Here is a 14,439-nt window from a genome sequence, read left to right on the forward strand (position 1 = left end):
TGGAGCCAAGTTCCAGGTCCCTGTATGTCAGACTCCAATGCCCAAGTCCCAAGCCACTGGGTCTGCATCCGTGAGAGCTTTCCTCTTTGTTCCTCCCACAGTCCCTGAATGGCAGGGCCAGAGATAATGCACCCTTGTTGTGCAGATGGAGAAATCAAGGCCCAGGCAGAGGAAGGATTGACAAGCTCTGGGGGAGGTGGGAGGAGGGCAGCAGAAATTAGAGTCGTAGAACATAGGAGCCAGATCCCTGCTCAGGTGCGTGTGTATTCATGTGTTCATTCAACACACATTTATGGCTCACGCCTGTAATCTCAGCACTTTGGGAGGCCAAAGTGGGAGGATTGCTTGAGGCCAGGAGTTGGAGATCAGCCTGGGCAACATAGCGAGACCCAGTCTTGACAAAAAATTAAAATAAAAAAATTAGCCACTGCCAACTACTCAGGAGGCTGAGGCAGGAGGATTACCTGAGCCCAGGAGCTCGAGGCTGCAGTGAGCTATGATTGTGCCACAGCACTCCAGCCTGGGTGACAGAGTGAGACTATGACTCTTTTTTTTTTTTTTTTTTTTTTTTTTTTTGAGACGGAGTCTTCTCTTGTCACCAGGCTAGAGTGCAATGGCATGATCTCAGCTCACTGCAACCTCCACCTGCCAGGTTCAAGGGATTCTCCTGCCTCAGCCTCCTGAGTAGCTGGGATTAAGGCACTTGCCACCACGCCTAGCTAATTTTTTGTATTTTTAGTAGAGATGGGGTTTCACCATATTGGCCATACTGGTCTCCAACTCCTGACCTCAGATGATCCACCCGCCTCAGCCTTCCAAAGTGCTGGGATTACAGGCATGAGCCACCATGCCCAGCCAACTCCAACTCTTAAAACACAAAATTTAAAAACAAGTATTTATGCAACTCTTGTTGCTTTTAAACTAAGCTGCTCATGTCATACATGGGAAATGGAGGCTCTGAAAGGGGAAAGGATTTTTCTGGGGTCCCAGATTGAAGGGGCAGAATCTGGACCAGAACCCAGGACACCTACACCCAGGCCTCCCCACGACACCAGCTGCTTCTCAAGCCCCGAGTGGCCCCTCAGTTGAATCCAGTCCACACCACAGCCACTGCCTTCAGCTAGAGTTTATTGAGAGTCCCCTTGGGCAGGCCTGGGGGATAGGGGAAGCCCCGCAAGCACCATGGCCCCTCAGAGGCCAGCGGCCAGGGCCAGAGTTGTGTCTCATCAGCACCAAGGAGAGGGCCAGGCCAGGCATGGAGGACCCCCTGGGAGTTTGTGTTGATGGAACTTGGGGGAGGCAGGGCTGAAAAGGGACCTATGGCAGGTAAACTGGCGACCAAGAGTTCCCCAACCCCCTGCCCCCAGAAACCAAGGCCCCTGTGCCAGAGTCCACCTGCCTGCCTCGTGGGCCCCACCCCACACCAGAAACAGCTCTTCGACTCTACTCTGCTGACCCAAGTAGCTACCATTCCCATTTCTCTCACTGACCCCAGGGAAGGCCAGAGGCAGGTGGGCAAGGGGCTGGGTTTATCCCCATCAGTTGTTCCCTTCTAGGTCCAAGGACCCCCCAGGATTGAGGAAAACCAGTCCTGAGGCTGAAAAAGAAACTGCCACCTGCCCCTTTTGCCCCCAGGAGAGGCAATGCAGCAGCTTGGGAGCTGGGAGGGTCCCTGAGAGATGGGGTCCCCACCCAGGAGCCAGAAAAGGGAGTTGGGGAACCAGAGTCAGTCAGGCTTTGGGAGGCTAGGCCAGGGCTGAAGAGGGGGAGGCAAATGGAAAGAGAACAACGGGAGCAAAGAGCCCTTCCTGACACACAGCCGGAGAGGCCAGGGGGCTGGATAGCCGGGGGTCGTAACAACAGAACGTACCAATTAACTGACCATGTACTGGGTGCTGGGCACACATTGTCTTAATTCTTAAGACAACCTGCAAGATAGGCATCATTTCTCTACCTTACACATGGGATAACCGAGGCTCGGAGAGGTTAAGTAACTCGTGTCAGGCCCCAGAGCTCATAGGTGGTAGAGCAGAGGCCCACATGCATGCCTGCCTGCCTCCCAGGTGCAGCTGTTGCCACATATATACCAGGGAGGGGAGACTGGCAGGTCCAAAAACCCTCCAGCACATCATTCTGAGGGTTAAAGATGATCTAAGGCAGCACATCTCAAACTGTAATGGGCACGTGATTCACCTGGGATCTTGGTAACATGCAGTTCTGACTCAGCAGGTCTGGGCAGGGGCAGAGATGTGCATTTTTCACAAACTCCCAAAGGTGATGGCAATGCCGATTGTCCATGGACTACACTGTGAGTAGCAAGGGGTTCAGCCCAGCATTAATCCATGCCTGCAGGTGGGGGCATTCCCTCCCGTCCGGCCTGACAGAATGGGCAAAGGTCATGATTGTTTTCATCCTAACCTGAACCAAGAGGTCCTTCTCCCCAACATCCAGAGTCCTCCAGCCCATCCTCTGCACACACAAGTTACACTCAACAGTGGAGCATCCTTCAGAACACGATATCTGAGTCAGCTATGATCCCTGCAGGTAAGGTGCCTGGAGATGGCAGCAGGGGGTCAGCTCTGCGCACCCCTCTGGAGCTCAGAGGGCTTCTAGGAGACCTGCAGCCTCCTGGTCTTAGCCAAGAGCTGGCCCAAGGACTCAGGGTCTGGGTTCTGCTCAATCCAGCTCCCCATTGGCCAGCCCCAAGCCCGGGTCAGTTCGTGGGGATGCCAAGCAGATGCGGCCGCAGCTCGGGCTCTGCAGGGTCGATGTTGAAGAAATTGACGGCGGCAGCGGCCCTGGTGGGCAGCGGGGGGTCCCGGGTGGCCTCGCCAGGAAGCAGCAGCTGGGCCGTGAGCCGCAGGCCCGAGGAGCCACCTGAGCCTGCGTCCGAGTCCGAATCTGAGTCCGGCGGCAGGGGCAGCGGCAGCACCTGCTGTAGGCTAAGGCCGGGCCGGGGGCCGCTGTGAGAGGTGCGCAGTGATGGCGAGGCCAGGCTGGCCTGGCGCTCCCGGGGACAGCGTGGACATGGCAGGAACCTGCCCAGCGCCCGCTTGAAGTCCCGCATGAAGAGTGGGTAGATGATGGGGTTCATGGTGCTGTTACAGTAACCCAGCCATGTGAGGACATCGAAGAGGCCTGGGGAGATGCAGTCGCACACGGCCTGGGGGGAGGGGACGCATCATGCCTGGTCCCAGGGCAGGGACCCAGGCCACCCTTCCCAGCATGGATGGAGCAGACACACACACACATGCACCACAAGAGGCAGCCTGCCCTCCCCTGTCCCCATGCCTGGGCTGGGATCCAGGGCCTCTCCTGCAAGGGCCGGACTCACCTGCCCCCTGCCGTGGCATTACCTGGACTATGTTGGCCACAAAGAAGGGCAACCAGGTCACAAAGAACATGCCCAGCAGGATGCCCAGCGTCAGGCTGGCCTTCAGGGCCTTCCTGCTGTGCTTCGTGGCTAGACGCCTGCTGTCAGCAGACTCCACCCCTGGGCGTGGGGTCCTGGGCACCTGCGGAAAGGAAGGCCACGAGTCCGTTGAGAAAGGGCCCCCGTCTGACCCTGATCCTAGCCACAGACTGAGCTTCAATCCTAATTCTAGACTGAACCCTAGTGCCAGGATGGGCCCTGTTCCTTGACTGAGTCCCAACTAGAGTCTCCTAGACTGAGCCCTGACCCTGACTCCAGGCCAAGCCCTGACATCAGCAATAAACCAAGCCCTGACCTTGGCCCCCCACTGAACCCTGACACCTACCATAAAGCCCTGCATAACCAAGTTCTCAAACCAAGCCTCAACTGTGGACCTAGACTGAGCTCTGATCCTGGTCCCACACTGAGCCCTGACCCTGACCCCGAATTTCATAAGGAGCTCTAGGAAGTGCAGTGAGACAGAGCAATACCTGAAACACAAATCAGATGGTTCAGAAGAACAACCATCCCTGCAAAGACAATACGTGACACAGGCCAACACACACATTACAATGAGCCCAGCACCTTCCAAAGCCTTTAGCGCTACAGAAATCAATTGCAATTGACTGGGCACAGTGGCTCACGCCTGTAATCCCAGCACTTTGGGAGGCCGAGGCAGGCAGATCACTTGAGGTCAGGAGTTTGAGACCAGCCTGGCCAACAGGGTGAAACCTTGCCTCTACTAAAAATACAAAAATTAGCCAGGCGTGGTGGCAGGCACCTGTAATCCCAGCTACTCAGGAGACTGAGGCAGGAGAATTGCTTGAACCCAGGAGGTGGAGGTTGCAGTGTGCCAAGCTCACATCACTGCACTCCAAGCCTGGGTGACAGAGCGAGACTCTGTCACACACACAGACACACACAAAATCAATTGCAATTGAACAGTACTTGAAAAAGAGGACCTGTTACTGTCCAGAGCTTGGCAATTGCTTTGTATGTGGATTGTCTTCACATTTGGGAGCAATAGTCTTGCCTGGGCAATTACTCTTGAGCCCCACAAAATAGAAAGGCTTTTTTGAGAATGTGTGCACAGAGCCAATGTTTGCAGCTAAATCTCTTAATAGGCTCCTAAGGATGCTGGTGACCTTGGCATTTTATAGCTCAATTATACTGCGAACTGGCAGGCATCTCCATTCTCAAAAGTGGACAGGAAGAGGAGGAAGGGGTAGGAGGGAGGAGGAGAAAGAAGCTACTTCCCAGCAGCCACTGAAAGGAAGGCATGGGCCCGGGGAGGTTAGAATTTGACTTTGCAAACTGGCCCCCACAGTCCCAAAGGGCTCTCTGAGCTGGATGATTCTTTAGCTCAGCAGTGCTCTTCACTTGTTAAACTTCATGAGCCCTTTGAAAATCTAATGAAATCTGTCACACACACACACACACACACACACAAACCTCTCCCCAGAAAATAAAAGGCTTGTAAATTTTTACACACACACACACAGACAAGAAAACAACGTTTCACACTTCCAGAAGGTTCAGAGATGACCTTGAAGTCTCTAGGTTTCCACCAGAAACCCCTAGGAGTCCATGAAAGCTGGGATGTGAAGCCTTCCTCTAAACCATGTGTTTCTGTAATCAACGTGGATTTTCATATATTAGATTTACACAAAATTAGGCCCACCTCTATTTACTATTTAATGCCCGTGGGCAGTGGTGTGCACAATTCATCATGAGCTACGCAAAGGGTGTGTTTGCTGTCTGCGAATACATCTGGGCTTTGACAGCCAGGGATTTTCCCGGCACTGGGATTTGTCCAGTTCCTAAATTGCGTGAGAGCCCTGCTTAGTTCTCGAGGCCAGAGGTGGGTTGGATGTGGGGAGATGAGGTCAGAAGGAGGCAGGAGCAGAGCCAGATTCCCAGGCAACCTTCCGCAGATGGAAAGGCGGAGGAGGCAAAGCCAAGATGTGTCAACTCCAGGGAGCACCAAAGCCAACACCCCACCCCACTCTGCTGCGCATGTCCTCTCCTCCAGCCCCGGCTCTTTCTAGGCCTCCAGAGTTGGTGTCTTGTCCATGGTGCTGAAACCCCAACTACACGCGGTCTTTTCATAGAAGCTGGAATTCTAATTCTGAAATGGCAAGGAGGTTGCTGGGGCAGGGATACGAAGCACATCGTAATCCCCACCCCTCAACGTGTTTCTTCACATGAAATCTGGTTGTACAAATATCAAGGTTATACAAATTCACAACAGAGGCCTTGGTTTCTCCCTTCTGTCTTGGTGAGACAGCATTGTACAGAGGCAAAACCTGGGCTTTTAAGACAGGTGATCTGGCTTCAAATCATGCCTCTACCACTTACTCGCTCTGTGATCTTGAGAGAGCCTCTGTTTCCACATCTGCAAAATGGGAGAAATGATACTCAGCTTACGGCGTCGCTGTGAAGCTATGGATAATAAATGCATGCACAGAGTCTGACGTTGAGTAGGTGCTAAATACCTGGTAGCCATGTTGCTGTTTCAGTGATATGTGTTGTGAGGTTGGGGTGATTTTGAGCACTGTTGGGGAGCCTGTCCTTCTGCCAGCAGCTCTGGCCTCCCCAAAGCAGCACAGACACCAAGACAAATGCTCTGAGTCACCACGCTGCGGCTCAGATGCTATGACTAGAGGATGCTCTCCTCCGACTCCACCCCATCATACACGAGTCTGCTCCAAAGTCATTCCAAGTTAGCAAGGGAGTAAAAGAGGGTTTTACTCTCCTCTCTCCTCTTCTAGTTTTCTCTCCTCTAGAGTGGACTCTATATGGCTTTTGTGACCACACCATGGTCAGCCTGGAGGAAGAGGCTCCTGCTTCCCCAAAAGAATCTCCTAAGACCTGCCACACCTTCAAATTGCTGCCATCAATGGGAATAGACGGCATGGAGAGGGATGAGACACTGTCTCATCCAGGCATCGCTCTGACCCTTAGTGACCTGAGGAGGGCAGGGGACAGGAGGTAGCCCTGATCTTATCACAGCTCTAGGGCATGGGGGAAACTGAGGCACTAGGGGGAATATCTCAGGTCAATCATTGGGGGAAGGAGCTCCAGAGAATGGGGTGAAGATGAACTGAGATTCCCTTTCTAGTCTCCCTGGGAACAACTCCAGGTTTTTCTTTCTCCTCTGCTTTCCAGAGAGTTGACTCAAGAACACAGGCAAGAGGAAAGAGAGAAGGAAACTGAGGCTCAGAAAGGGTAGAGGACACTCTACCTTTCCCAAGGTCACACTGTTCCAGTACAAGGCCTCCAACCAAAACCGGAGTGGCCCTGAACAAATCAGCATTATCATCCCCATTTCTCGAGCACTTACTACACATCAGCATTTGATAGTCATTAGGTCATTCAGTCTTTATGAGAGGTAGGCATTGTCATCCCCATTTTGCAGATGAGACAACTGAGGCTCGGAGAGGCAAAATGACTTGCCAGAAGTCACACAGCAGTTAAGAGTTGAGTTAGAGATTCCATCATTTCTGGCCTCAGGAACACCACTCTGCCCACTTCACCAAGCTGCTTCCACCTTTGGAGATGGCACCCATGGGCCCAGTCAGTTGGGGTTACAGAAACCCCACCACTGTCAGCAAGAGGCCCTCATGGAGCAGAAGCCAATGGCTGTCACTAGTCCACACCCCGGCATCTGGCTGATGCTGGCATCACCCTTCTGGATTCTCTCTCCCCCGTAAGCACCTCGCAGCCCCTCGGGGCCATGTCCTGTCGTTTGCATCTCCCTTCTGTATCAGTGTCAGAGGGCAGCTTCCTGAAGGACAATCCAGGGCCTTTCCAGCCAACAATTGCACGTACAGCTTCCAGCCAACACCTACATTCATGTCTGCACGCCTGACATATCCAAAAATGTGTCCCATAGCACTACTTGTGATAGGAAAAAATTGGAAACAGCCTTAATGTCCATCAAAAGAAGAGTGGTTTAGCCTGGGCACAGTGGCTCACGCTTATAATCTCAGCCCTTTGGGAGGCCAAGGTGGGCAGATCACTTGAGGTCAGTAGTTCGAGACGAGCCTGGCCAACATGGCAAAACCCTGTCTCTACTAAAAATACAAAAATTAGCCAGGTGTGGTGGTGCATGCCTGTAGTCCCACTACTCAGGAGGCTGAGGCAGGAGAATCACTTGAACCCAGGAGGTGGAGGCTGCAGTGAGCCGAGATCACACCACCACACTCCAGCCTGGGTGACAGAGTGAGAGTTTGTCTCAAAAAAAAAAAAAAAAAAGAGAAGAGTGGCTTAAATAAACCACGGTGAATTCCCACTACAGAATACTACACAGATGTTTTAAAAGAATGAATCAATCAAATGAAAAGATCTCCATGATTATTAAATTATAATAGCAGGTTGCAAAGTAATAGATACAGCATGATCCTATTTGTTTAAAAAACAATATCCAACACAAAGCACCAAGTTTCTTTAAGTACCTGTATAAATACATAAGCACATAGAAAATGACCCGGAAGGGCCAGGTGCAGTGGCTCACACCTGTAATCCCAGCACTTTGGGAGGCCGAGGCAGGTGGATTGCTTGAGTCCAGGAGTTCAAGACCAGCCTGGGCAACATGGTGAAACCCCATCTCTACAAAAAATACAAAAATTAGCCAGGCATGGTGATGTGCATCTGTAGCCCCAGCTACTCCGGAGGTTGAGGTGGGAGGATCACCTGAGTCAGAAGAGGTCAAGGCTGCAGTGAGCCATGGTTGCACCACTGCACTCCAGCCTGGGTGACAGAGTGACACCCTGTCCTAACAGAAAAAAAAAAAAAAAGACCTAGAAGGACATATCCTAAATTGATGCATGTCCCTGGGAGTGAAAGGTGATTAGCTGGAATTTGGAGGTCTTTTCCTTCATCCCTATTGTTGAATTTTTAAAGTGTATTTATGTATTCCTTTATGCAATTAATTTTATTTATTTATTTATTTATTTTTTGAGACGAAGTCTCGCTCTTGTTGCCCAGGCTGGAGTGCAATGGCGCGATCTCGGCTCACCACAACCTCTGCCTCCAGGGTTCAAGCGATTCTCCTGCCTCAGCCTCCCAAGTAGCTGGGACTACAGGTGTGCACCACCATGCCCATCTAATTTTGTACCTTAGTAGAGATGGGGTTTCTCCATGTTAGTCTCAAACTCCCGATCTCGGGTGATCCACCCACCTCGGCCTCCCAAAGTGCTGGGATTACAGGCGTGAGCCACCACGCCCAGCCCACAATTAAATTTTGTTACCATCATCTGATCATAGTGTGAGAGTTACAAGACAGACTCTGGAGCCAGACTGCCTGGTGTCAAATCCTGGCTCTGTTACAAACTAGTGGAGTGACCTTAAGCAAGTTACTTCATCTATGCTTCCACTTTCTGTTCTGTAAAATGGCATTAAAATAGCATCTACCTCATAGGATTATAATAAGGATAAAATAAAATAATACACTGAAAGTTAGAACTGTGCCAGCACATAGGAAGTCCCATAGAAGTGTTAGCTATGGTTGTCGTTATTATTAGTCTCTGGCTCAGCTGTTTGATAATGATGGTGATGGTGCTGGTGACAGCAGTGATGTTTTTCCCTAGAAAGGGTCAAGGTGGTGAGCTCCCCAGAAACATATATTTTACCAACAACAGGAAAAGAGAGGCACGAACAACTATTGTTGTTGTTTTAAAGATGGGGTCTTGCTCTGTTGCCTGGGCTGGAATGCAATGGCACGACCACACCTCACTGTAGCCTCAAACTCCTGGGCTCAAGCAATCCTCTCACCTCAGCCTCTTCAAATAGCTGTAACTACAGGTATGTGCCACCAGGCCTGGCTAATTTTTTATATATATTTTTAGAGACAGGAGCTCGCTATGTTGCCCAGGCTGGTCTCAAACTCCTAGCTTCAAAGAATCCTCCTGCCTTGGCCTCCCAAAGTGTTGGGATTACAGTTGTGAGTCACTGCCTAGCTGAAATTTGTTGAGCACTTACTATGTGCCTGGTATTTTATGTATATTATCTAATTGACTCTTCAAACAGACTTGTGTGATAGATGTCATGACCCCTGGAGCATAAGGAGGTAAAATGCCTTGCCCAAGGTCGTCCAGCTATGAGGCAAAAGAGGCAGGGCTTGAACCCTGACCAGCCAGACCCCCAAGCTCCTGCTCCAGTCCTGGCTGCACCAGGCTGCCTGGCTCTGAGCAGCAGCCAAGCCTGCCATGCTCGGCAGTGTCACTCTGCCAGCCTCTCCCTGGCTCGGCCCCCTCCTCCCCCTCACAGATATTTCTGTGATCACAGCCTCCTCCTCTGAGGAGGAGGAAAGACAGAGATGGAAGGGAAGATGGATCACTAAGACAGAATGACGCTTAGTTGGGTGAGAGAGGGTGAAAAAAGGAGGGGGAGGAGGAAAAGCGGGAGAAATTGATGGGACAGGAGAAGGGGGAAGGGAAGACGGGGCACACAGAAGGAAGACATGGGAACTGAAGGAGAGAAGGATGGATGGGAGTGGGGAGGAAGGTGAAGTGTAGAGATGGGATGAGGTTATGGGCCACAGAGACCCAGAAATCCTGCCAGGAAGAGGAGGAGGCTGGGCCTCTCCTGCTGGGCTCTCCCTCAAGCCAGTGGCCCATGCTGCATCTCTGAAACTGCCCCTAACACCCTGGACCCTCCACAATCTCCCAAGGATGGCTCAGTGCCACCCACATCCAGGCCCCCACCTTCCACCCTGCTCCCAACACACACACTCCCCTGCCCTGGTAGCTCCTCACTCTGCCCCACGGCTCTTCCTCCATCCCCAGCCCACACTCCCAGCCACAGTGCTAAGCAGGACCCCTTCCTCCCAGCCCTGAGGTGGTGGGAAGACCTAGTGGAAATCACTAAGCCAACCAGTGGCCTTTTAAAAGCCCATTTCCATAAATAGACATATGGAGAGGGGATGAAATGCTCAAGGCTGACCAGCTCCCATGTTCTGACCCCAGAGGAACTGGGGCCTCGAGACCTATGCCCAGCTCCTTTCCCTCTGCAGGGAAGCTAGAGACTGGAATGGGGCAGGAAGCCAAGGCTAAGTGGGGCTGGGCACAGGAAAAGGGAAGGGGTCCAAGACACCCACATCTGATTCATTCTCATCACTTCCTTTAGGTCCAAACATTGAGGGGGCCTCCACCTCCAGGCCAGCTCTGGTGGGAAGAAAGAGGCGGTGACCCAGGAGGGCCAATGCAATTTCTCAGATGCATTTTCCCAAAGTGCAGGCCGTTCACCAGGCAATCAGGAAAACGGCCTGCAGGAGGCTTACTTAAGGAGCCGAGTGGATTTGAAAGCAGGAACAGAGGCAGAGTTTGCACACGTCACGTTCAAACCAAGAGAATGGGCTTTCCAGAAAGCGGGGGGATTAGAACAGACACATTTCTGGCTTGAGAGGCCCCTGAGTCACTCTGCCTTAGAAGTAAGGCGCTGGCCTAACCAACCCATGAAGACCCCTCCAGCCTTTCACTTTAGGGCTTGGTGTGAGTGCTTTGCTTTCATCTTCAAACATACACAGTGAATAATAGATTTTGAATGTTTGCTGGGTGAAGCATCCCTCCTATAAGCTCCATAATCCTCATCGTGGTACAGTTTGATGATTAATGTCTGTACTCCTAACTAGAACAGATTTCAAGAGGGCAGGCACTGTTGGTCTCGTTCACCACTACATACACAGCCTAGAACAGCTGCTGTGCAAAGCAGGTGTCAATACATGTCACCAAGCAAATGAATTCACACGATAAAAAGTTCAGGATCATGACACTCAAGAAGTGACTCTGAAAGGCAAGAGAAAACAGGCAACCGCCCAAACAGGGCTGGAATACCAGGCTCCCTGAAGCACTGTGTACACTGCATTCCTTCCATCAATACATTCTGAGCACCCATGATGTGCCAGGTGCCCCTAATTCCTGGGACCACGGGGGAAAACAGAAAGACAGGCCAGGCATGGTAGCTCACGCCTGTAATCCTAGCACTTTGGAAAGCCAAGGCGGGTGGATTGCCTGAGCTCAGGGGTTCAAGACCAGCCTGGGCAACACAGTGAAACCCCATCTCTACTAAAATACAAAAAATTAGCCCGGTGTGGCGATGTGCACCTATAGCCCAGCTACTCCGGAGGCTGAGGCAGGAGAATTGCTTGAACCTGGGAAGCTGAGGTTGCAGTGGGCCAAGATCACGCCACTGCACTCCAGCCTGGGCGAGAGAGTGAGACTCTGTCTCAAAAAAAAAAAAAAAAAAAAAAAGGCAGAAAAACAAGTTCCCCACCCTCATAGGCCTAAATTCTAGAAGAAGGAAATAAACAGTAAATAAATAAAAATGGGTAGGTATAGAACATGTCAGGGGGTAGGAGGTGCTGCTGAGAGAAATAACTTAGGAAATGAGGACTGGAGAGGACCTGGGGAGGGTGAGAGGTGCTACTCTTGAGAGAGGGATTAGGGGAGGCAATTCAACAGAGGCTGGAAGGAAATGATGGAAATTAGTGGGAGAACAGGGTGGAGACCTGAAGAAAGGGCACTCCAAGCAGAAGGAACCGCAAGTGAGGCAGAATGGGCTTGGTGTGTTCAAGGAACAGCAAGGAGGCCAGTATGGCTGAAAGAGAAGAAACAAGCAGGATTATAGAAGGAGAGGAGGCCAGATAGGGTCAGAGGGCCAGGTGATGTGAGACACAAGGCTGCCAGAGCAGAGGAATGATGCAGCAGGAACTGCATTGTAAAGGGGATCATTGGGGCCACTGCGGAAGGTTGAAAGGGAGCAAGAACGGAATCAGGAAGTCAGGGCCAGGCGCAGTGGCTCACGCCTGTAATCCCAGCACTTTGGGAGGCCAAGGCTAGCAGATCACGTAAGGTCAGGAGTTCGAGACCAGCCTGGCCAACATGGTGAAACCCTGTCTCTACTAAAAATACAAAAATTAGCTGGGCGTGGCAGCACGTGCCTGTAAGCAGCCCAGGTAGGAAGTCATCAGCGTGTGGGTGGTATTTTCAGTTACGAGACAAGATGAGGTCACTAACGGAGCAAATGTGGAAAAAGGACGAGATGCTCCGAGGACTGAGGACTAGGGATGCCATGGCTCAGGTGGATCAGGAGGACCCAACAGAGAAGACCAGAAGGCACAGAGAAGAAAAGGGGCAAGGTGTGGGGTCCCCGAGCAAAGCATTTCAAGAGCATCACTGCCCACAGGCAGCACACCAGCACAGGGCGATGGCACCAGCCAGATCCGAGCTTAAACCTCACTTACCAACTGTGCAATCTTGGGCAAGTCACCTCTCGCTCTGAGCCTCAGTTTCCCCACCTGTCTAACAGGGGTGCTGGTAGTACTTGACTCATTGGGTGTTTGGGGAATTAATAAGTTTAGCTCAGTGCCTGGTACAGAGTGAGTGCTCACAGATTGTGGGGCTGCAGCTGTTAGCACCTGGGAAACTCCTGCCCAGATTCCAAGACCACAGACTCAGGTTCAATCCTAGTACCAGCCAGCGAGATTCATGGAAAGAAAATCTGTGTGGTACTGGCACCACTGCAACTAGGAATCCTGATCTCTCCCGCCCCAACCTCACCCAGACCAGCCAACTTCTCACATCCTTAGTCACGAGAGCAGAGCTTCCTGAACTGTGGGAATGGAGATGATTTTAGATGGTAAAGGGACACCCCATAAAATGAGTGAATCACAGAGTGAGCACGTCAGCCCATTACAGCTGTCTTCCAGCTCTTCTAGGTGCGTCAAGAGAAAGTCCCACGTTGATGCTACCATGTTTGTAATACCTTCTAGCACGCTACAAAGAGAAAGCAGGCCCTAGGCTCATCACCTCAACCACACCAAGCTGCATTTCAGTGATAGGGCTGGAGCTTCTTCAGTTTCACTGAAGTGGTGTTTGTGATCACCTTCTATTTATGGCAAGGGATACAGATTTTCCATTTCTAGAGGAGATACGAAGTTTTCTTTCTACACAAATTCGTGGAAGTAAAAATATAAAAGAGATGATTTAAAGAAAATGTCAAGAATGCCAGGCACGGGGGCATGCACCTGCAATTCCAGCTACTCGGGAGGCTGAAGTGGGAGCTCGAGGCCGGCCTGGGCAATATAGTGAGACCCTGTGTCTAATAAATAAATAAATAAATAAAATGCCAAGTGCATGTGAATTAAGTGGCTTAAGGTGTGGAGGTGGTGGCGGAAGAGGCATTAAGGAAGATACCTGCAGGCAGTTCTTGAATGCCTGAAGCTTGTGAAACACTCCTTTTCAAGAACCCAGGGACGCCTGTAACCCTAGCACTTTGGGAGGCCAAGACAGGAGGATCGCTTGAGCCCAAGAGTTCAGTGAGTTATGATCGGGCCAGTGCATTCCAGCTCTTCAGGCTGGAATGAGCTATGATCAATTCTAAGCTGCAGTGAGCTATAATCACGCCACTACATTCCAGCCCTCCAGCCTGGGTGACAGAGCAAGACCCTGTCTCTTAAAAAAAAACAATAACAACAACAAAAAGCAAGAACCCAGGGTATATGGCCTAAGGCAGCCATCCCACCCCTGAAGAAGCAAGTCAGAGTCCCAGCCACCTGCCAAGACTGAAGAACATTCTACAGGGAGCGTGGATAGGGAGAAGGAGCAGGGCGGCAGCCAGGACTCCCAGTCCATGTGGGGCCCTGCCCCCACCCCAGGTGATAGGCAGGGGCAACTTTGGGCCTCACCCACCTGGGTGGGACAGGCAAGCTTGTCTGGGGGACTGCCAAGGAGGGTGTTAGCCTTTCACCCCTCTGCCAAGTCCCCATGTGCCCAGTGACCTCCAATGCAACCCCCACCCTCCTAGAGCTTTCACCACTCAGGGCTACACGAAAAGAGCCCAGCTGGGACTTTCCTCAAGACCTGCGACTGAAGTCACTGGGTCTCAGGCCTGGTCGGTCTACACACCCACCCCTCCAGGGGGGACAATAGGAGTCAGGTGCACTGTGGCCTGGATGGCAAGAGCAGGCATTCACTTATAGACAATGCAAGGCCTTGAGCTAAGAGCACCTACCCCATTCCCAGGCA

The 14,439-nt window shown here is 51.7% G+C and overlaps 1 protein-coding gene across 2 annotated transcripts in view; it reads right to left on the reverse strand.

The window, feature by feature from the left end:
* Positions 1-14,439, reverse strand: part of HTR6 (5-hydroxytryptamine receptor 6) — a 22,496-nt gene continuing 8,057 nt past the window's right edge. For both annotated transcript variants that reach the window (XM_055097334.2, XM_003814420.5), the window contains 2 exons: positions 3,357-3,515; positions 1-3,163 (listed from right to left, as the gene is read on the reverse strand). In XM_055097334.2, the coding sequence (XP_054953309.1) occupies positions 2,714-3,163; positions 3,357-3,515 (609 nt within the window). In that variant the 3' untranslated portion in view covers positions 1-2,713. The remainder of the gene's footprint in view (positions 3,164-3,356; positions 3,516-14,439) is intronic.

Source organism: Pan paniscus, chromosome 1 (assembly GCF_029289425.2).
Source record: "Pan paniscus chromosome 1, NHGRI_mPanPan1-v2.0_pri, whole genome shotgun sequence".
Lineage (NCBI taxonomy): Eukaryota > Metazoa > Chordata > Mammalia > Primates > Hominidae > Pan > Pan paniscus.